The sequence below is a fragment of the Triturus cristatus genome, chromosome 7 (assembly GCF_964204655.1).
Source record: "Triturus cristatus chromosome 7, aTriCri1.1, whole genome shotgun sequence".
NCBI classification, from domain to species: Eukaryota; Metazoa; Chordata; class Amphibia; order Caudata; family Salamandridae; genus Triturus; species Triturus cristatus.
In genome coordinates, this window is record NC_140590.1 from 714,159,908 (window position 1) to 714,183,783 (window position 23,876).

The 23,876-nt window shown below is 43.8% G+C and overlaps 1 protein-coding gene across 1 annotated transcript in view; it reads left to right on the forward strand.

The window, feature by feature from the left end:
- CEP131 (centrosomal protein 131) overlaps nucleotides 1-23,876 on the forward strand; it is a 467,091-nt gene that overhangs the window by 86,427 nt on the left and 356,788 nt on the right. The window contains exons 7-8 of the mRNA XM_085617399.1: nucleotides 861-974; nucleotides 1,735-1,917. Coding sequence (XP_085473525.1) covers nucleotides 861-974; nucleotides 1,735-1,917 — 297 coding nt within the window. The remainder of the gene's footprint in view (nucleotides 1-860; nucleotides 975-1,734; nucleotides 1,918-23,876) is intronic.

The window sequence follows — 23,876 nt, forward strand, 5'->3', positions numbered from 1 at the left end:
GATTCCTTTTCTTCCTTCAGAATGCTGTGCTATAACCATATTCAGGCATGAAAGCAATGAGAGAGTGACCTTAAGCATCAGACTGTTGAAGGGGCTGCTATAGAGGTAGGGAAATCATTTACATAAAAGAGACGAGGTTGAGACAGGAAGAGCAGGCAGACGTATTGGTCTATCTGATGTATTATTCAGAAGAAGGTACCCCTGAACCAATTGAGCCACTTCTGGGCTTATAACCTGAAATATCTTGTCCTGCTAATTTTGCTCTCTGTACAGTATTGAAAATCTTTGATTATTTTTGCAGCCCACTTATTATTGCATGCATTATTCGACCTATCATTGTCTTGTGGGTAGGAAATAAGTTGTATTTACTTTGCTGCTTTATGTAAAATGAACCACACTATGTGATGGTTGCAAGAGCACTGTATGGAGCCATAATAAGAAATGCTACTTCAACCATAACGTGTACAAAGTCATACAGAAAAGTCATTAAGGCACTGTAGCACATTAGGTGAGACTCTTGCAGACCAGAAGATCAGATCCCTGCAGGACCAACTCAGGCTTTCATTATTGTAATGTATATTAAATGGACACCATTTATATAAATAATGCTAACGTGTCATTTTTCAAATGTATAGGGTTACCAAATGTCAAAATAAAGTAGTTATTACATAAAGACTGAAAAGGCTTACAAACAGTTGGATTATAGTAATGTCCACAGTTTTGGTCAGTTGAGCAGGATGTTGCAGCATGTGGCAGTCAGATGGTCTAAGAGTTTTTTGCGGGCTGAGTTACCTATAGCCTGATGAGAAGCAGCGCTCCGAATTCATCTTATCTAACTTTGTGCATCCTTCTTTCTTCAGGAGCAACAAGGGTGCAGTGGGGAACTGCGTCACCACCATGCTGCACAACAACTACTCCACAAGTGAAAAAGCCCTGACACCGAAAAGCTCCAACCAAAAAGCCACATCTCTAAAGTATGTACCAAAAGGATGGGCATCTTAGTCGTTCTCCATCTAGTTGTGACCTAACACAGATGTGTGAGGTATAGCCTTAGACTATGTTGAATTTCCAGACCCAGAAAATGACACCCTTGAATAATGTCAAAGGCTTTTTGTTGTGTACTTGCCTGAAAGTGTGCTGGTCAGGTGTTTCACAAATGTACAAAGTTGCCAAATGTTTGCATCCAATAAAATATCTAGTAATATAGCCCTGGTAAAAACACGGATTGGTATGAGCTGTGTGCAACTTGAAGGTCAGAAATCCCAAACCTGACAGGGACCCAGCCTTTCCATATAATTGGTGGAAGTTAGGACCTTTGAGAAATGATGCACTTTATTCAAATGTCAGGGCAATTCTGTCTGCAGTGTATGCTGTATAAATGGTCAATATTATCTCAAAGTGGATCAACTACATGAGCCAATGTGTTGATTAAAGGCTGAACTCTGGGAAATAACCAGCTCTTCACACCAAATACCTGTGTTCTGGCCCACTCTACCCGCCACGCCCCAGGTTTCTTTGAGGAAGGGTTGACCAACAACACTAGGAAATCAGTACAACAAATAGATAGGTCTTTAGGTCCATGTATGCAATGTTTCCAGGAATTCCCTATGTGTAAGGTGATCAAGAAATGCACGTAATTGTCTGTAACTAACCGCTGCTGTCTGTAACTGACCATAAAAAATGTCAAATGGCACGTGCACGTAGATGGATAGAAATATTTTCTTTTTTGCACAGCAATATCATCAAGGCAACCACACACGAAGAAAATGAGAGCAGTAGCTTGAAAAGGTCTCAGAAAAACTTCTCCAGCCACAGCAATGTGAGTCGAAACAATGCCAGTAGCACCAGTGGCAGTGTCACTGGAGGAGTCGGAGGACATCCCAAGAGGACAGAAGTGTCTGAGGAGGAGGCTGAACAGTGAGTCAAGTATCCAATACCTACCTTCCTTGTGCACCTCTCCATTCTTCTCTTGACCAACACTGCTTTTGAATTTTTTTGAAAGTCATGGTGTGGTCTTATCTTCCCACTGCTTCATTTTACCTGTATGGTTCCATTCCTCCCTTTTATGTTTATGTCTCTCCTTGTAACTTAATTGTTTCAGTTTTAATTTTTCCACTGACTTTGCACCTCAAGTCTCCCTTGTTTCTTCCACTGAAAATCCTTTTCTTAAAGTGTGGACAAAACATGTTTTTAATAATTTGAGTTTTTCTTCAAATCTGGTTGTACAATAGGACGCATATCTGGCATGTGACTAAGTTACAGTATGTATGTATAAAGAGCATGTGCAGTAATATCCACCTAAATTGCACATAAGGATAAAGACTCACCACTTTTTGGCTGATGTTTGACTCCTCTCTTAGACTTGATTCACTTAGATTTGTACATTCCCTGTGATAAGTGTTGCCTGGTAACACTGAAACCAGGGGTTGGATACCACTGAAAAGCTAATTGAAATGGCAGGTACCTTCATTTTGGACTTTGAATTCCAGGCCATCAGAAGACATACCAGTCAAAGCTTCCTCTTGTATTTTGGTAATTGCAATTTAGTTTTCTACTTTGAAAGAGGCCTCACAGGGCTTAGTGGGTGGTCTAGTAAGCAGCTTAGTTTGTTGTGCATGGGTTGGTGGTGTGTGTTTTATTGCTTTGTATATTTGGGAAGTATTTTGGTGCTGTGTGGGGTTCAAAGGTTTGCTGCCATCATTTTTTTTTATGATGACTGTGTTAGAAGCTATCACTTTGATTCTGCTTGCTAAATAAGTATGGGTTTGTAACCTAGCTTAAAGGCAGATTACAACCTCCATGAGATCTACTCATATACAGGTCGGAGAGTTCCACTCCGGAGCGCAAAGGTGTCCAGGTCAACCACATAACGTTGAAGCTGTGATCCATTATAGTGGACATTACTGGCCTGCTGGCCAGAAGGAGCAAGTGGCAGTAAGTAAGCCTGATAAAAGAATGCTGCTATATTAGAGGGAGGTGAGAGAGATGTGGAAGGAAACCACAGAGTGGGAATATAGGAAGAGGTTCCTGCCCAGGTACTTTCTAGGCACTAGCAGGGAAGACATAACTAGAGGAAACCCTTCACCCCTCCATCCTTTAACTTGATGTCTGGTAGGAGAGGTCACTGTTAAATAAACACAGTAAAGATGATGAACAATCACAGAGGAGAGTCTTGTTGTGCAGCGACTGGGGTGGGAATAGATCTTGTCAGCCCCCAAAGTCTGCTTTGGGCTGGGTTTTGGGAAGGGACAAAACGATCAGCAATGAAAAACAGCAGAGTAAAGACAGAAGTAAACATGCAGACCTGGTAAAGTAGCATTTTAGTGAAGGGGTTGCTCAAAGACCATAATAAATACAATTTCCCTGAGTTATCAATTAGTAATGTGCTTGCTGCATAGCCAATATATTAAAGATTAATACTAGAGTGTCAGTGTAAAGCCATTATAGGCAACATAAAAGAAATTAGGGGCTAGATTCTTAAAGTTGCCAAAGTGCACCTGCAGTTATATATCCTTGCATTGTTGCATATTTATGACTTTACAAGAGCGTGCAGAAGAAGACCTAGAAACTGTCCTCCTAGCAAACGCTTGTGAATTCCATTTCTGAATGAGCAGATATGTATCCATGTGTTTGCTTATGCTAAAATCTTCTGAGAAATTGCAAATACCCTTTCCTTACACCCCCCCTCTTCATTTGTTTACTGGATCACAACCATTATGGTTGGGGTTGCTTGCCAGTGCTGTCCTGGAGCTCATTCTACTATGGACCTACACATTAGGCCAAGTATACCCTTTCCACACTCGACTCTCAGGGTAGTGAGGGTAAGCAGAGGCTTCTTGTAGGTGGTACTCTGGGGAGCATGAACTCAGACCTCAACAATCAATGAGCAGTTACATTAGGATGCTGTCCAACCCAGTGCTTTTCTTGTAAAAAAGAGAGCTATTATAGTAACACAAAAACCCAATACCACAATAATGGCAATCATTTGCAGGATACTTCAAATTGCTATGGGCTGTTAGCAATTTGGAAAGTTCTCACATCCACCTTGGGTTCTGATAAGGAGTGATCATCTTTGACCTACAACAGTCTTATCCCACTATGGCTGTAGCTCCCACCTGTCAATGCAGGACATTTACTTATGTGCATTCTCGGGCAAGAATTGGCTCGAGTGCGGGTACGCTAATATGGTTGTTGAATCAGTGGCCCAATGGGGGGACCTGTTCATCTCCTCAGTCTTTTATCTTGCTAAAAGGTTGGGTGATACACTGGTTCGGCTTAAATACCCAGTTCTAGGGCAAGATACACTCTCTCCTTCTTTCTTTATGTATCCAAGTGAAGGGCCACTCCGCATTGTCGTGGTAATCCTGCATTCTTTGTGGCCACATAGTAGAGGCCTTTGGCAGTGATAGCAGGGTAATGGAGGTGGCCTTGCATCAATAGTTACTTTGGAGGTGTGGCAAGACAAGCCGATTTCAGCAGTCATCTCATTTTGTCAGTTGCAGCCCCTGTCATTGTGCAAGTCTTTGAGTGCAGCAGTGATGAACTGTGGACACACTGCTTATACCCGGCAGCAGGCAGGCCCTTCAGTCACAGCGGTGAAGCTGCATGGCACACTGATGAGGAAAGTTAACCTTTCTTCATGTATTTCGCCAAATGACAAATGCATGGAGGCGGGGGGGGGGCACTCTGTTGTAGCTCGGGATGGTAGCAGATATACTTCTCCAGTATTGAATCTTTCATAGATTCACATGCTTGTATCTTCCCCGTCGTCATGGTGGGAGTCTCACGGTATAGAAAATAAATAGCAGTATAAAGAAAAAACTGCACTAATACCATACAAATGCATTAAACTTAGTAACCCAGTACCATCATTATATGGTCCAATTACCAACCAATGAGACGCCAGCCCTGAGATCACAATCCCCAGCAGAGCCACCATACCTCAGATTTCCAACCGCCGTTGTGTAAGATGGAGTCTCCCTGAGCTCTGCTCAGTTTGTTCCTTGGTGAACTTTTGACCTGTTTTTCCGCAGCAGTTTTGCTCTGGAACAGAGGTATTGCCTCTTTTCTACAGTTGTAAAATGTCTGACAGCTCTAAGAAGAGGCTTTTCAGACCTTGTAGATCTTGTGGGAAGGCCAGACTGTTCTCGGAGGACCCCCACAAAGATTGCTTTTACTGCCTTCATCCTAAGCATGTCCCTAAGGAGTGCAAGCATTGTAGGACCTTTCCTGCAAAAACACTGAGGGATAGAGAGGCACGTTTTTCTTTTATGGCTTCAAAAGAAGGCCATATCTGACTCTGGTTCAGAGGAGGAAAAGGCTCATTCCACTCCAAAAAAGAAAGGTGGATCCTTCTAGGTTGAAAACTGACTCTAAAAAACAAAAGATCAGTAAATCCAAGGACAAGGAGTCCGCATCCTCTTCAGTGCCTCACACTACTCAGAAGTAAACTATGGAGACGAAGGCTCCGTCGTCAGACCCGTCAACAAAAGTGAAGGTGTCTACGGTGCTTACGCCGACGAAGACGTCGACAACTACAGCGTCTTCGACGGTAACTCTAACAACGACGACAGCTTCCTCGACGGCAATTACAAAGACACAGTCGAAGACTGTTCTGACGACGACACTGTCGACGACTGCTCCGTTGACGACCTCGTCGACGACGACTTTCAAGTCTCCAATTTCTCAAAGACCGTTGACAACTATTTCCATGCAAGGTATCCACCATCGATGGGCTCGTTGACGGAAAGAAAAAGACCACTGCCGATACCTGAAGCGGCAAAGCCTTCAACTTAAAATAAAAAGCCGAGACACAGATGAAGAGGAATACCAGGAACAATACGAGGTGGTACAAAAGGACTTCTCTTTTAAAGATCGCTCTCTGTCATGCGCAAAGAGATATGAATCTTACGAGTATGAGGAGGAAGAGGATAACCCCACAACGGCCAGGGACGAGTCTATATCCATACCAATATCTCTGGTTTACGTATCTAAGACACATGATCACAGATTACTACCGACGCTTCCTGTACCTAATGCTCATCTGATGCCACAAGTAAAACGCACAGCGCAGCCCAGGCTGTGAATGTACAAACACCACAAACCTCGCCTTCCAGTAGAAGAAACTGAATGTTTCTTCTAGGAAGTCAATCAGGGCTATCCCTGTGGTCAATTATATATGGGAAGAAGGCTTAGAAATTATGAGAAACCCACCCACCATTTCAGCCTTGATCCCGAGAGTTGAAAAGAAATATAACGCCCCGTAATCGTCCCCGGCATGCCAGATAGGTCATCCTAAACCGGAATCAGTAGTGATGCAGGTGGATCAAAGACGTTCAAAAAACCCGGCAACTGCATGCTTAGCTCCTCCAGACAAAGAAGGGAGAACGCTGGATGGCGCAGGAAAACGTTTTGCGGTCATGGCGGCCGCGTCCATCAAAGCCTCTAATGCACTGGCCATAGTCAGTCGATATGATAGACAAATGTGGTCAGATCTGGCACCTTTATTATCATATCTTCTGGAAGATAAGAAAGAAGAGGCTGCACAAATCCTCCAAGAAGAGGCCCGAGCGGCCTCTGAGATGATTGACATAGCCATTGATATATCTACAGTGGCTTTTAGACAGATGGCAGAAGCCGTGGCACTCTGCAGGCAGGGCTTGCTTAAGGCCACCTTGTTCAGACCGAAAGTTCATGCAAAACTTGTTGATATGCCCTTCGATGGGGAAAACCTCTTTGGCAAGCATGTAAATTTCATAACATGTTTATGCTTGTATATGGTGCTGTTGACTGTTGTACATGCTGAGACACACTATCCACTCTATAATCTAGAAGATCTGGTAGTCTTGAAAAAGACACTATTTGATTCGTAGGAAATAGACTTTTTCTACCCGTGAAACGCTTTTTATGGAGGAGATACTGCTTTCTATTCTGATACAAGCATGTGAATCTATGAAAGATTCAATACTGGAGAAGAAACAAGTTACTTACCTGTACACTGTGGTTCTCCAGTATTGATATATTTCATAGATTCACATGCGGCCCGTTTCTAAGGTAGAACACTTTTACCTCTTGATGCTTCCTTGGTTCACACTAGGGCTGGAAATCTGAGGTATGGTGGCTCTGCTGTGGATTGTGATCTCAGGGCTGGCATCTCATTGGTCGTCATTTGGACCATATAATGATGGTACTGGGTTACTAAGTATAATGCATTTGTATGGTATTAGTGCCGTTTTTTTTCTTTATACTGCTATTTATTTTCTATACCGTGAGACTCCCACCATGACGACGAGGAAGATACAAGCATGTGTATCTATGAAAGATATCAATATTGGAGAACCACGGTGTATAGGTAAGTAACTTGTTTCTTCCACTACAAGCCAGCTTTTTCTGGGTGTTTCTCGCAGTGGGAACATGTCTGGGTTTCTCTTTCTGAACTGGTGGGCTCCTACAGGGCCAGACACTCTCCTTTCCTCTCTGAGCAGGCAGGCAGACTTATAAGTGCTGCGCAGACCCACAGTTTCTCCATCAAGTTGTGCAGACTTCAGGTGATGTCCCCTCACCTCTTGGTGACTGGCTATGAGGGAGACACAAAATCCCGTCACGCAGCAGCTTTTCCAGGATGTCTTTTTTTAGGTTTATGGAGTTAAAACAATTTGATTTACTGTGCAAGTCAAACAAAAAAATGATTAGCTTGTCAATGTTCATTGTTGAAGGTCTGTCCTTGGGAGGTAGGTAGTTTGTGTCCGATCAATCAGCATCACTGTGCAATTTCTTTTGCTTGAAGTCACCGAAGAGTTGCTTAAGTCATGTGAAGTAGGCCTGAGCTGGGGTGGTAGTTTTAGGAATCAGCCTCTGGAGTTGCTCCTGGACATAATCATGGAAAGTGTGATGACACAGCAGCTCGGTCAACAAGAAAAAGTTCACAGTCTCCAAATGCTGTCGCAGGAGTGATACGACCTTTGCAGTAATGCTGGCCTGTTGCTGAAGGCAAACTCACAGTAGAAATTCATTAAATTATAAAAAAAAAGTCCAGTGGTTAGTGCTAATCATAAAGTTTAGTGATTGCCTGTAAGAAATGGGGTAATTAATTTGGGAGGGATGCACCTACTCTGGTTAAGTCAAAACACAGTTCTAAGAGACTCTCTGCTTAACCTCTGGTAGCTAAAACACAAGCATCCATCAATCCCCACAGAATTGTGTGCCAAGTGCAACTAGTAGCAACAATTTTAAAGTAAACAACACAACACAATAAAACTCCTAAGCAATTAGAGGGAAAATAAATAGCGTGATGGACACCAAGATCATCAAATAGATTAACTGGAACAGCCGATATGGATTTTTAAAGTTTTAATGCAAAATGTACATAGAATGCAGTCAAACACTATAGTAAAACAACAGGTTGACCATGAGGAAATGGAGATTTGGATACACCAAGAGGGTTATCACGGTCAAAAGTTTAACCTTCACTGTATAAAGTTCCAGTATCTGGCCTATTATTCTTCTGGCCAAGTTGTTGTTTTAAACATGTTTGCCACTTTCTACTCCGAAATTTATCTATAAATATGGTCTGGGCTCTGGCCTTCATGTGCCATGGAAACTAAATAAAATATGTTATGAAAAAACAAAAGTTTAACCTTCAGATTTAATCACCAACTGCTGGGAAAGCTTCTTCTGGTCAGTACTGCAGCTCCCTAGTACCTCATGGGTAGACTTTTGGGCATCAGGTCTCTGTCCAGCCAGGTCATCTGCATGGTCTAGTCCTCTTTAGCCACGTGGGCCTTCTTGGAGTCGGCGTCTTTCTACTTTGTGTGTCCTTGAAGCAGGTAAACAGTAGGCCAACGACTTGATGCATGTTAGTTCTCTAATCAAAGGCTTTGTGTCTTCAGTAATATTATTTTTCAATCAAGGGTCTCCATTAATGTCCACTATTACTCCTGACTATCTCTTGTAATTGTTGGAACACAAAGAGCCTGTTCTACTGAGCCCAGGCTCGATGTCGCCATTGAACCTATGATTATTTCTTGTTTATCAATATCCCCTTCTTTAAGTCAGATATTGCCGATCCTGCCAACACCTATTCCCCCTTTGTCTCACTGTCTGGGAGAAATACACAAAGACCAACTGCCAGCTACAGCTAGCCATGTGACCCACGGTACAGGTCACAGGGACCAAATGGTTGGGGCAAGAGACTCCCAATTTTCTAAAGGTGGCATTTTCAGAATTGTGACTTAAAATCAGACTTTACCTTTAAAGAGGGGTTTTAATTATAATTCTTTATACACCAAACTCTACATTCCTACCTGTTCCAAATTGAAAGTTAATACTTACTAAACGTAATAAGTTAACCCAATGTTATCCTTTTGGAGAAGCAGTCCATGCAATAGAAAAAAAAAATTAAGAATTTTTCACTAACAGGGCATGTAAAAGTACATGTCTAACTTTTTATATACACTACATCCTGCCCTATGGGCTGTTTAGGGACTACCCTAGGGGTGAATTATATGTATTAAAAAGGAGGGTTTAGGCCTGGCTAAAGGTTTCCTTTGGCAGGTCGAAATGTCAGTTTAAAACTGCACACGCAGACTTCAATGGCAGGCTTGAGACCTGTTTAAAGGGCTACTGAAGTGGGTAGCACAATCGGTGCTGCAGGCCTAGTAGTAGCATTCAAGTTACATGCCCTGGGTACATGTAGTGCCACTTTACTAGGGTCTTAAAAGTGCATTTAATGTGCCAATTGGGTGTAAGCCTATTTCACCATGCTTAAGTAGGAGAGAAGAAGTACTTTAGCACTGGTAAGCAGTGGTACAGTGCACAGAATCCTAAAAGCCCACAAAAACGTGTTTAGAAAACATGAGGTTTAAGGCAAAATGTTTAGGGATGACCCTGCAAAAAGGGCCTAGTCCAACAGTGAGTAACCCTAATTTTGTTGAGCGCTTTACCCCTTTTTTGGTCTCTCCTACGCAGCGCGCATGCGCTGCATAGTAGGACCTTTCGCCGTCGTTCTGCTCTTTTTCGAAGCATATACTCGTGCTTGGGGCGGCATCTACCTTGCGGGAGTGTGCAGGGGGGGCGCCACTAGCACGAGTGGAGGAGTCTCTGTGCTCTGTGTGGTACGCGCCAGCGCTAGCAGAGAACCTCCCACTTCCTATCGTCAACACAGCAGCACTACCGGAGATCGCTGATTGCGCCGTACAGACGCCGCACAGACGCCGATCTCGGTAGATGCATAGGCAGCCGATTCTCGAGCTACGGAAAAGCAAGCAAGCAAGCAAACCATCGGGACGACCAACGGACGCACTGAGGACCGCACTGAGGACCGAGTTACGAACCCGTTAACCCGGGGCGCGAGCCAAGTAGCTTCGTTAACCACGATTAGTAGCTTGCAATGTGACTAGCAAAAAACTTGGCCAGATAAGGGAGAATAGCGAGCTGCAATTTGAGAGGCTCGGAGGAACAAAGGGTAAATGTTGCGGTCTATGGAAATCTAATCAGCAGTAAAGTTCAAGGCACTGAAGTCCTATGAGCAGGAGAAATTGAACTGGACGCAGATTGGGGAAGTAAAGTTGATAAAACTGAGAAGCGGTGGAAGTGGTGGAGGTAGAGCGCGCGCCCACAGACCAGAGGTAAGTGGAAAAGTTAGTACGTATCCATATCTTTTAAAATAATTTTAAAAAAATAAAAAAAAAAGGGGGAAAAATAAATTGCTTATATCCAGGAGGAAAGTGCGTCAAGAAAAAGTAGAAGAAATGGCTCCAGGGAGAGCAAAAACGAGGAGAATCCCAAAAACCCTTAAGAATATAGGGGATAAAAGCCAGGGGAGGGATGACAAGTCTGCATTGCCAAAAGATTTGAACGATACTAACGGTGGTATGGCTACACCTTCTGGGAGTAAAAAACCAGCAATGGAGCTTATCCCCCCCCCTGGGCGCAAGCACGCAAAATACATCGTCAACTTTGAAATTGGCAGGCGCGAAAGGTGGGTCGGCAGTTTCAAAATCTATTAAGGACTTTATCGGCAAGCATTTTTCGAAGGAGAGACCAGATAAAGAAATGAGCGCGATAGAGACACTACTAACCATGGAGGACGATGCTGTACCAAGCGTGGAGAACTTGAACCAGACTAATTTTAGTATCGCGGAGATCCTGATGGAACCACGTTTGTCTTCCTCGCCACGGTTATTCCAGTCGCTACCTACTCAGAACAGAGACGTAGAGGTGGAGGAGGAAGAAAGAACAAAACAGAGTAAATCCTCATGTGATGAAGACCCTGCCCAGAGGATATCAAGTATGATTGGGAGAGTAAGACTGGAATTTTCCAATGATACCCATGTTGACTTATCAAGTCTTCCCCCCCCTCCCCCCCCCCCCCCCCCCCCCCATAGCCTGGAGGTGACAGGCTCATCCAGTTTATCCATGCTTGAGGTTATGCTGACACTGCAGAAAACCTTACAGGGAATTCTTGAAGTATCCGCTGTAAACAATGAAATTTTAAAAACACAAAGCAACCAGTTTACGGTCATAATTGTGGAGCTGACAGATTAAAAATGTAATGCCTTCGTTAGTAAGAGCTGTAGAAATACAGGAGGAAGTAATTGTGGATAAGGGGATAGATGTGGTAGAAGCGAGTGATCCTAAGGAGACTGAACCATCGGTGTATATATCTCGTTGCCCCATGATTATAAAGAGACTTGGGGAAAGGTGGGGTATAAAACAAAACACCTGGGGGAGAAGAAGGGGAAAAAAGGCCCCACCCAGAAACCCACCCCCAAAGCATCAGGAGAAAGTTAAGGGGGTAAGTTTAGAGCAAAGGCCAAGGAAAAAGGATAAGGTAGTAAGGCAAGGAACAAAAAAGCTAACTTGTGAAGAAGCAGGAGCGAGTACCGGTAGACCTGGGGGAAAACTAGGAAAAAATATGGCAATGAGTCTTAGAGGGACTTGGCGGAAACACCCAGGTGAGAAGGAGGTCGTAGCTCAAGAATGGGAGATGGAGTTGCCAGTAGCTGTAGGGCCCAGTAACCCAGCCCCAGGGGTGAGGTGCAGGATTAGAGGTAAAGAAGAACTAACCTATCAAAGAAGGGAAGAAATAGTAGAAGAAAGATCATTAGATTTGCGACGAGTTAGGCCCATAGATACATGGCTATTTTTAGAACCAATAGGTTATAGAAAGGGGGGGAAAAGCGCTAAGAAATTAAACCCCCTAAATCGTGCCCAGCTCCTCTCCTCATTCGCAAAATGCCCCAGTTTAAGATACGTAAGCACAGAAGACCTAAAAGAAGTGGGGTTCCTGATGAATACCAAAGGACAAGAAATAACAAAGGTTCAACTCCACTCAGCACTAATAAAAGTAGCGCTAGAAAAGGCAGAAGCCGAGATGCAAAGGAAAGGAATAAGGATTGTAAAAAGAGAGGATGTGCTGAGCGATAAAAAAGAGAAACCTTTCCTTAGGAATCATGCAGGGTTGGGAGAAAGGCAAATAAAAATGATTAGTTCAGGACGGGATATGAAAGAAGCCCTCAATCACTATAACCCCTAAAAATTTAGGGTGGGATGAGGTAGATGCCTGGGTAGGAAATGGACTTGGAGAGATTATATATACGGATGATGAAGAAGAAGTTGGGGATTTGAGTGAAGTTGATTAGGAACGGGGGTCGTTGCACAGCCTAGCCATAATGTCTTGGAATGTTAATGGATATAAAAGAATATGTGATCATGAAAACTTTGAAGATATTCTAAGGAAGACCGATATTGCCTGTTTACAGGAGACTTGGCTGTGCGACGAAACCCTTGCTATGGAAGGCTTCACATACCATGTAAAGCTTGGAAAAAAGAATAGATTTGGGAGACCATCAGGAGGTCAGATAACATTGGTCTCAACAAGGATAGCGAAAAGTATAGAACCACTTGAACTCAAGTGTAACTGGGATTTAGGCAGCAGAGTGTTGTTATTGAATAATAATGCAGAGGGGAAGGTTTATGCATGGTAAATGTGTATATATGTAAAGGCAAAATAAAAGAGTATAAAGCAGACCTGGAACGATTGAAAAAGGACCTGGAGGTTTTACAAGATACATACCCAAGAGATGTGTTATTGTTATTGGGTGATTTTAACCACAGACTAGACCCCCAAAATACCGACTCTTGGCAGAGGGTGTTGTTAAGAGTATACAACATAGAGTTTGCTAAGTTCCCTAGGTGTGGTAGCTCAAACCAAGATATGGAGCTCGGTAAATTGCTGAGGGGTATGGGTCTGTTATGTGTAAATGGAAGAAAGGATTCGGATCGGCCTGCAAAGCGTACCTTTAAAATAGGACAGCAAAAGTGCCCCATAGATTACGCATTTATTCATGCATGGAGCTTTCATTTAATTAAACACTTTGAAGTAGGGGGGGCAGATGGTAGTGACCATTACCCACTGATGATAAAACTACAAGTAAACAGGGGCCTGCAGAGGCAAAAAGTGTTACAAGTAGACGTGGAATACCCGAAGCGGCTGACAACTAGGATTAGTGATGACCATATAAGGAAACTGAGTGCACACCAATTACTAGTGGAAATAGAAAATCGACCAGCAGGAGAGGATTTACCCTGGTATGAGGATATGATAAGGCAACTAGTAGATTGCCTTAGGATTAATATTAAACTGGGTAACAATGGGTCACAAAATAGACCAAAAGTACCCTCAAACAGTAAACCATGGTTTGATGATGACTGCCGAAAAGTAAAAGCCACTATTATGCAGAAAGAAAGACGCCTAAGAAATACTTATAATGATGTTCTATTGCATGAACTTAAGGAATTAAGGATGAAATATAAGGCAACCATCAGAGGAAAAAAAAGATCCTATAAAGATAGATGCTGGATGAATTTATTGGAGGCTATTGAAGATAAAAATGTCGAAGGCTTCTGGAAAATGATACAAGAATGTATGGGAAAAGTGTTCGGTTGTGGAAGATAAGTGGGTAAGTCACCTTGAAGAAATTTATGGTAAATGGCCAAGGAAAGAGGAAATATTATCAAATAATTGGCCAGGGGTCAGGGAAGATGTGAAAGAGAACTTCTCCACCGATCATATTAAGAGTATTATATCAAATTTAAAATTAACACGAGCAGCAGGTCCTGACAATTTACCAGCAGTTGTTATAAAAACGAACTCTGAGTGGTGGGCCGAGTTCTTTTCAAAGATGTTTCTGAGGATATTGATTACAGGAATTTCCCCAGATAGCTGGAAAGGGGCGATAATTAGGCCAATACATAAAAAAGGTGATGTAAAAGATCCAAAAAACTACCGCTTGATAAACCTCCTGGATATAGGCGAAAAAGTATTCTCCAAAGTAATCCTAGGTATGCTAAAGGATTGGGCATACGATAATCAGATAGTACCCCCAGAACAGGGAGGATTTAGAGATGGACATTCGACGGTGGACCACTGTTTTGCTCTCTGAGCCATAGCGCGGAAGTCGATAGAACAGAGGGGTAATTTATTCTGCTGCTTTGTGGACTTCCGCGCGGCTTTTGATCTTGTGGACAGAGAGCAGTTGTGGACAACCCTGATAGGATATAAAATAAAGGATGATCTCTTGGCACTGATCCAAGCCCTACACATTGAAAATTGGGCCCAGATAATTTTGGATAAGGATGGAGGTCTGTCAAGGAGGATACAAATTGGAAATGGATTGAGGCAGGGGTGTGTACTTGCCTCCCTACTTTTTTCCCTGTTCATAGCAGATCTTCCTCAAAAATTAAGAGAGGTCAGAGGGGCTAGCCCGAAACTGGGTGGGAATCATGTACCCTGTTTACTATATGCAGACGACCTGGTGATTATGGACCAGACGGAGATAGGTCTCCAGAGAAAATTAAATAGGTTTAAAGAGTACTGTGTGAATAAAAAACTAGTAGTGAATATGGAGAAGACAAAAATGTTATGCTTCGGGAAGAATAAAACAAAGTTTTTATGGAATCTTGGTATAGAACGCCTCGAGAGAGTTATGGAGTATAGATATTTAGGAATATGGTTTACGAGTGATCTAAAATGGAATACTCATGGAAGCGCTAAAAATGCGGGCAGCGGCCTCCGTGAAGGGCCTAAAAAGATTTAATAGCGTATATGGTGAGATGTCGGATAGGCCGGTTATAAAGGCCTATATAGCAATGGTTCCGCCACAATTCCTGTACGGGATAGAAGTACTATATTTAAGCGGAAAATCCAGCTGGGATAAAGATGAGGGAAATATCCTAAAAAGCTTGTTCTCGCTGCCAAAATCATCAATGGTACAAGCAGCAAGGCTTGAGCTGGGAATCACCTCTTGGGCCATAACAGCCTGTATGGCACTAATACGCTTCTGGCAGCGTTTAGGGGCAGAGGAGTCTCATAAAGTTTCCCAGTGGTGTAAAGCAGAAATTGCCACGAGTGAGCTGTCCTGGGCAAAAGAGGCAAAATCTGTAATAAAGGAAGCGTATGGAATATTAGGTTTAATGCTGGATCCGCAGTTAGGCCATCACCGAATAGATAAGAAAGAACTCCGGTCATTGGGATTTGATACGTCAAGTATACATGACCGGGAGTATCTCTCACGAAAAACTTCAGTATCACATATGACTTTGGCTTGGGAAAAGGATGAACATTACCCTTATATAGATAGGTTACCAAGTCACTATTTACGACGTGAGGTGCTAAGAGTGCGAATGGGGATAAATCCCTGTTATGTGAATAATGGGGTGAAAAACCTCATGATAGATCTTAGGGGTAAATGCACTTGCACTTTGGGGACCCCCTGTGATATTGTACACATTTTATTGGATTGTATGAAATTTTTAGATCTACGAAAGGAGATTCTACGCCCAATATTTATAAAATACAGAATAATGAGTAGGACGCAAGCTGTTGAACTTTTAATGGAAATGAGCAATTTAGACATAGCTTGCGCCATGGGGAAATTGATGTGTAAGGTCAAAGTGATTCTTAAGGGCTCAGAGTAACCTATGTATGGGTAAACTAACGTCGTTATGAGTTGGCACAACTAAAAGACATCAGTCCTGTAATTGATCTATCGGAAATACTGGACGTAAAGGTACGCACGCATGAATCAACTGGTTTTTATTAATTTTAGAATATTTTATAGGATATGGATCATTTTAGTTATGTTGAATATGCGATATATTTTATATATGTATTTTATTAGACGAAACAGATGTAATGTACACTTTTATGGTTGTAACAAACTAAATAAAGTTAAATTGACTGACTGACTGACACTAGCACGAGTGTGTGATTCAAAAAAGAGCAGACTGCTCTCCCAGGTGCACGCGCCTTGCTCCGCCTCTCCGTCTTGCTTGCGCTTCTTGTTCATGCGCGCATGCAGTGTTGGGGTAAACATTATGATTTGATTTTAGAATTTGTAGAGCGCACAAATGCTCAAGGGTGTCTTGGTGCTAAATCAATGTAAAAGTCTAGAACTGCCGGTGATATAATGCTCTAATTAGGAAGTAAAAATACATGCTTTTAGAGCATTCCTGAATGATAGTAGCGAGGGGCTATTTTTTATTGTAATAGGGAGAAGGTTCAAGGTCTTGGCTGTCTGCAGCAGGAAGCTTCTCTTCCCCCCCCCCCCCCACCTCCCCCCACCTGACCTGCTTGAATTTACACACTCACTCTCGTATTTCGTTTGTGAATAGTCCGTGCCATGCGTGCAGCTGCCACCCCTCCTCTCCCGGCCTTCCGTTATGTGCGCGCACCTCGCTCCGCCTCTCCGTCTTGCTTGCGCTTCTTGTTTCAGATGCTTTGCTGCTGAGTTAGTGCACGCCATCCGGTGTTTTCACAATGCAGAGCCAATTACTCCCAATCTCCTTTAAAGATTACGCTGCCAGGTTCGCTTTTGTCTGGTGTGTGTGTTTTTGAAAATAAGATCTCAACAAGCAGTAAGAGGGGCCATTGTGTCTCTAGTGGCACGTTTATTATTAGGATTATGGAGTCTCTGTGGGAAAAACCCATGAAAAGCTCCACTGGCTTTTACAGCCTGAAAATACTACAATGCTTGACCTACAGCAAATCGAATGTTAATGGCTTTGCAACTGCTTTTTAAGTTTTTATTTGTTTTGCATTTTTTAATGGATTTCAAACATTAAAAACCAACATTAAGAGCAGACATCGTTCACAAAACAGAGATTCCAATGTCGGGCCACATGACCGTGAAACCGTACCAATTCCCTTGGACACCTTGATTTCACCTATGACACCGCCTTTATTCTCTTCATTTCCTCTCTCCCTCTCTGACCTTAGACTAAACCTTTCACTGGGTGGTGACTTCCAAATCCCATCTTGCCTCTCAGTCCTCACCGCAAACTCATGCTGCACACCTCAAATTTCTGCAGGCCTCCACTCGCCTTATGCACTGTTTCTTCCATCATTCCACCAGTACATATTTTTTTCTAATAATGCGGGTTTTGGGACACGCCTAGATCCCCAGAGTTTTACTCCGTCTATCGCCTGGACACTATCATCAACCAAAATGACAGAATATCAGAGTATATCTTGTTTATTTACTTAGACTTCCTTTGCTGCAACTCTATGACTCTTTCTCTAATCTCGCCGGAGCCGTCGCATTTGAGCCACTCATCGGAGTCTCGCTAGGTTACAAATAAATAATTTTAGAATACACTTCTCTGCACATGCCCCCACACCCATCCCCGTTGTCCTCTCCACTGCGGGCTTCTCTTTGACCCACGCTCCATGATGCTGTGTTTCCGTGTTGCCCTCTCTTGCCCCCCGTGGTTCTCTGTCCTCTATCGCACATCTGCTTTCTCTACTCCAGAAGAGAGACGAAAAGCATGTGCAGAAATGCCTAGTGCAGCATGAGTCCATAACGAAGTATGCTCTGACATCTTCTTCCATTGAAATGTGCTACGGTGTAACCATGCACATACGTGAGAGCAGAAGATTTACTGTTCTGTTGTGCAGGCCTCGACTCCCCCTGTTGGTTTGTATAATGTGGGCTCTTTGAACTCTGATGTTACTCTGTTGATGTTGTTTGGCCGGCTGAGGTAGAGAACATGCAGTGAGTGCAACATTACCCTTCTACAGTTTGGCACTGGTTTGTGAAATGACTTCTGGCCTCATCAGGAATGCCAGTGGTATAATTTTGCTTATAGCACGCTCATGATTCAGTGCTACGAGGCTCAAAGCTAACGGGTACATTAATTAAAATTCCATCCCTCTCCCCTTTCTTTTCGGAACGGTCTGTGAAAAAGTTTACGTTTTAGTCACTTCTTAGCGATTGAAAAATGCAACATTTGGCCTCAATTTTGTTTTCTTTTTAATTGGGTGTACCCGTACAGCCGCACTTTATCCCATCAGGCACTTGTATAGCGCAGCACTGGCACTAGTGCGGCATCGGTGCGCTCTAACTTTTTGGACCGATAACCAGCGAACCTGTGTGCCCTGTTAGACTGATGTTTGGCTGTAGTAGGAGGAGTATGACCAATGCGTGAGGAGTTGGTGGAGTGTGTTAGGTCCTCACGTGGGCTGATTCTGTCGTGGTGAATGCGGCACTGCTCGTGTCTCTGTTGCTGAGCAGTGGGTATGTGAGGGAGCTTGAGTGTGCTTTATATTCTTTACCTTGGGTATGCCCAGCCTCTCTTGGTGCAGTGACTTATACGAAACTGAAATATGACACTGCAACTGTTTGTTACCGTTTTTCCATTGAGCCAGTAGCAGGGCTTTAAGTGGGATGGAAAAACTGGGGGGTTTCTCATAGGAGCGTGGCCGATGTAATTAAGGCCATGGCTTAAAACACTTAAGCTAACAAGCATTTGCAATGCAACAGGTCTCGCATTTGCGAGAGTTTAAGCTATTAGTATTGAAATGGCAATGCCTTTTATTTACGTTTTTAAACCCAAAACATAAATAAAAGGCATTGTCATTTATAATGTCAATAGCTCATACTCGCGTGAATGCGAGACCTATTGCATTGCAAATGCTTGTTAGTTTGTGTTATGGGCAAGGCCAAGTCACCAGAGGGATGGAAGGAACTTGAGCAGGCACTGCTTTAATGACTGGAAACGGCTGCTCGTGCCCAGCGAATGGCTCGTAAGGGCAAGCAGAGCCTGTCAGGCTATCGCTAGCCACAGGCGCTAGTTGGACAGGGGAGCCAGGCTATGCATTCCAGAAATATTCTGATAAAAAGCAGCAGCGCCCTATTGTCCATGAACGTTTCTGCGAAATGAAAGCAAGACAGTTAACCCATGATCACATATTTTGTGCCTCTGGCCTCGTTTTCACTTTCTAATGTCGTCACTACTAACCTTATCTTATCTTATTATAAATTTTACTGTGATTTTACACTGCATATCTTCACTCAAACAGAAAGCACAAGGCCGTATGTCAGCGGAGGTCTCTGTAACAAAGCAGGCACTGAAGGCCAGCTTTAATCACTAGGTTTATTTATAAAATGATGAGTTCTTAAGCACCACACGTCAATCACACTTCATTTTAGAGTTATGTAAAAACCGTAACAAATGTCTTACTACTCTCTTGTCACAGTGTGACCCGGCTCCTGGAGCAGCGATGCGTTAAGGGAGGGGGGGGGGGGCGAGGAGGGGGAGATGCACCACAGCTGGCCCTCGCTTAAATCTGAAGTAACAGGAAGGGGGCGCTTATCACCTCAAGAAAGAATTCGCGCCCCAGTGATGGAAGGGAACTGTGCTATGGAATGGATGCATCCGCGCTCTTCGTGCGCTAGGCTCAAGCCGTCTGCTGTTGCGCGAGAGACTGGAGCCTGGCCCTTTGTTCATGCCCTGCTTCCCTAGTGAGATGATTGTGAAGTATTAACAAAGCATGACGTGTGAAAGGTCTGCCGTAATCGGGTGTGAAGGGGAATTTACACTCCTTAGGGTGGGGGGTCACAATGAAAGATCTTTCAAGCCACTGGGACAGGTGTTAGCAACACTCCATAGTTTCAAAGAGCTGGAAGAGACCTGGAAAAGAAAAAGATCGCGATCGCGATCGCGATCGCGATCAAACATCAAAGCGGCCGTGCGGCCGCTAAAGTGAAAGTAATCATTTCGCGGGCGCTTTGATGTTCTCAGTGCCCGCGCGGCTCACTGAGAACATCAAAGCGCCCGAGAAATGTACACGCAGGCTGCCAAATGGTGCGCGCACCCGGCGCACATGCACTGTAGTTGGGGGCCTGAAAAGCACTCGTTTGCACTTCCAAATCCCCGTTTTCTATAGCTCTCGCCAGAGCAGCGCTAAAGCGCTGGCTCAGGCGAGACCTAAAAATCTGTATTTACCATAGTGTGCCGCCAGATGTCAGGATTGGCTTTGTCGTAAGTTGCATAGCAGAAATAAGCAACAACTATGGCTTTATTGTATGTAATATTGAAAATGCTTTCTTCGTGTGGGTGAGATTGTGGTGTAAGGCTAAAGCTGCCGACTTTCGAGCTGAGAGAGCAGGTTCGAGAATGACGTGGCTCAACAGCCTGTGATTCAAAAAATGAATATATAATTTTGTGTTGTAACTGGTGGTTAAGTAAAGCGCACCAATATCTTCTGCCGAGTTTCCGCTATATAAAAGTGAAAAAAGTGTCCCTTTCTATTACATAAAAGGCAGTGAAAGGTACTACTACTGCAGGTTATTTTTTTTTTTTTGCCCTGAGGCAGGGCCGGACTGGGAACAGAAACCGGCCCTGGCAAACTGCTCAGCTGGCCCCCACTGGGGTGAGAGGGAGTGCAGCTGAGCAGTTTGGGAGGGCCGGTTTCGGCCGATTTTGTTACAGGGGGCCGATATTGCTAAAGGGGGCCGATATTGCCGACCCCGGTAACAAAAACGGACCCCCAGGGGCCCAAAACCGGCCCCCACCCTGGCGGCCTACCGGGGAAACGCCCGGTGCCCGCGATGGCCAGTCCAGTCCGGCCCTGCCCTGAGGGTGAGGGCAAAAATTGTGAGCCCAATAGGGACCCGTCTCAGCACCTACTTAAAAAAACTGCCAGTGCTTAGAACCGGCATGACCCGACCCATTTAAAGCCCTGGCCATGAGTATCAGGAACGCAGTGTTTGATCAATTAGACAGGCATGTTGTAAAACTGGTTCTTTCGCTTCCTGTTGGACAAAACAGCGAAGTAGAACAAAATCTTTGATAAGAAATTTAAAATAAGCACGCTGAATCAATTCTTTGTAGTTTAAGAGAACTTCTTCTGCCGCTTTTTCCTTAAAACTCGTGCTGTGGCAGGATTTCTGTTGACTCCTACGCACTGCCTTGTTTAGCTGCACCATACGCGGTCTCACTAATGAACTGGCTTTTTAGGTCGAGCCTAAAGTCAGCCTAGCTCTAGCTAAACACTTATAAGGTCCCAAAGGCGAGACCTATTGGCTACGACAATGCTTGTTCTTCAGAATATAGCTGACTTTCACAAAATCAAAAAATATGCTTGTGCTTTAAAAGAACTGGAAAAGGTAAAGGCTGCTTCCATAAATGTTTTGGGTTATTTTAGACCTCAGATCGTCTTCCTGGGAGTACTAGTGTACTGTGCGAGTTCTGATCAGCCTCTGTTTCTGTTGACTTGAGTTTCTTTCTTGCCTAGTGAGGACTGGCTGTGGGGCAGCTAAAAAGATAAAAAAAAAGTAATGGCCACTGAAAAATATTATACGGATGATGTTCTTGAAAGTCTATAGTTCTTAGAGTGATTTTGATTGAGTCCCCCTAAAACCAGTTTAATGGTGGCAACACGAAGGGTTACTTGTGACGTGGATAGACAGAAATGCGAACTCTCAATATTAAGCTCTGCTTTGATTGCAAACCATGTTTCCTGTTGTGAAAGAATGAAACCTTGGAAGATAAAAATACAGAATGTATCTTTGTGTCTGAATATGTTGGGAGCAAACATTAAAGTTAAGATCTTCCTAGTTCTTGCCTTTCTCTGGGACCCTGAAATGAACTAACCCCAATGAAGGACGTTGCCTCCTGTACTAACGAGCGAAGCCCCCTCATGAGAACAATCACTATGAGGAGGCGCTCCATAGAGTTGTTTACAGCACCCTCCTATCACTGTATCAAGCACGCATTTGTCGCTTGTTCTTTCCTTAAACAGTATGGCTACGACCAAAGCTCCCCACTATTGGGTGCCGTGTTTGGGGTGTAAAATAAGAGTTAAGGAAGGGCTGTGACCTCAGCCCTTGGGAACCAGTGGGTGTCCTCCTTTGGTGATACTGGTTTAAATGAAGAAGTGCTTTATACATCCGGTCTTTGGAGTGATAAATGATGGTCTTTGGACACTGAATTCATTCCCGGTATCCGTATTATAGTAATCGAAGCCTTTACTGCATAGTGAGTGATATCTACGGGTTAACTGGCTGGGACCCTCGTGTGCAGTAGTTCTTTACAGTGACGAGACACCTGGTTTTCCCACCTAAGTGAATGCCTTTGCTGTGGGATGAGCAGGTTGCGGAGCTCCGGTGGAAATTCCACTAATGCCTGGGTAGAATGGTAGAATTTCCAACACCAAATGTGGGCACTGGATATGTGTTCCTACAGTTAGTGCACAATGTGGCATTGTGGGTGTCCAAGAATATATTTTCTCTAACATGACGGGGGATAGGTTTTCAGGATTCCATGGACACTAAATTCATTTTGTTGGCAAAGGCCAATATCATTTCCATGGCACTCTTTCACACTGGAATCTCAGCCAGAAATGGGGATGGGTCAGTCACTCTAGAGAGAGGGTTAAAAGACCACCATATCCAGTAGAGTTACCCAGTGCTTTAAGTGGGATAAATATCCCTGAGGGGGAATGAGGGGGTGTCTCGAAGGGGCGTGGCCGATGTAATTAAGGGCGTACCTTAAAACACGTCAGCTTAAAGAAATCTGTGCTTAGCAGTAGCATGCTGTCCCGCCCGACTGGTAGTTTGCTATTTCTGTCATTGCATCCAGATATATAATACGAGTAGCATTCCACCTAGAACAAGCCAGGGCTATCGGCTTTATCAATGGTTGTTAGTTGTATAAGATAAATAAGCAACAACTTTGGCTTCGTTGTATAGAATATTGAAAATACCTCAGTTTTGAAATTATGAGTCTGTGAAAGAGCTATAACGAGTCTCTTTGGAGTGACATCAAAGACAGCAAGCAAAGGGTGGTACCGCTGCAGAGTTGAGGGGTTTTTTCACCCTGAGGCTGAGGGCAAAAAAGGAGAGCCCGATAGGGACTCGTCTCAGCACTTGCTTTTTAGAACTCCCAGTGCTGAGCCCCAGCAGGACCCGGCCAACTTAAAGCCCTGACCTTTCATTTCACTTAGGAGCTGAGGAGGGAGTATGTGTGAAAGAGAGCTTTGGCGGGCTGCAGCACTGACTGTAGCCTAGTAAAGATTTGGAGGCCCAATACATAGTTGTTAGTGGCCTGGCTCTCAGAGCTCCATGATGCAGAGTTACCACCACCAGTGCCAAGTTTTTTCACTTCTAATAATATTATGAAGCAGGCGCTAGCTTGTCAAATATCAGAAGACCGGCATTAGCTTTGAGGACGACACGTGTTCCTGAAAGGAGATGGTGGACTCGGCTGGTGTTCTGTAGAGGGGGCGCCACCCTGTGTCCACGCCTGAAGCCTGCAGCATCTACGTCACCAGCTTGGTCGTTAGCGTAGTGCCTCAAGGGCTTTTACCACGAACGTTATGCATGAATCGCTAGCCTCTGCATAGAAGGTCAACCGGTCCGTGAACCGTCTTCCATGAACCTGAATTTTATTGGGATGAAGAAAAAACCCTGCTGAAGTAAATAAGTGAGTCAGATTTCCTTCGGTTTTGGCTTTTGCTATCTCAAAGTATTAAACAAACTTATTAATAAGGATAGCTATATCTAAGCATAGACTAGCATTTCGTCTGAAATCTT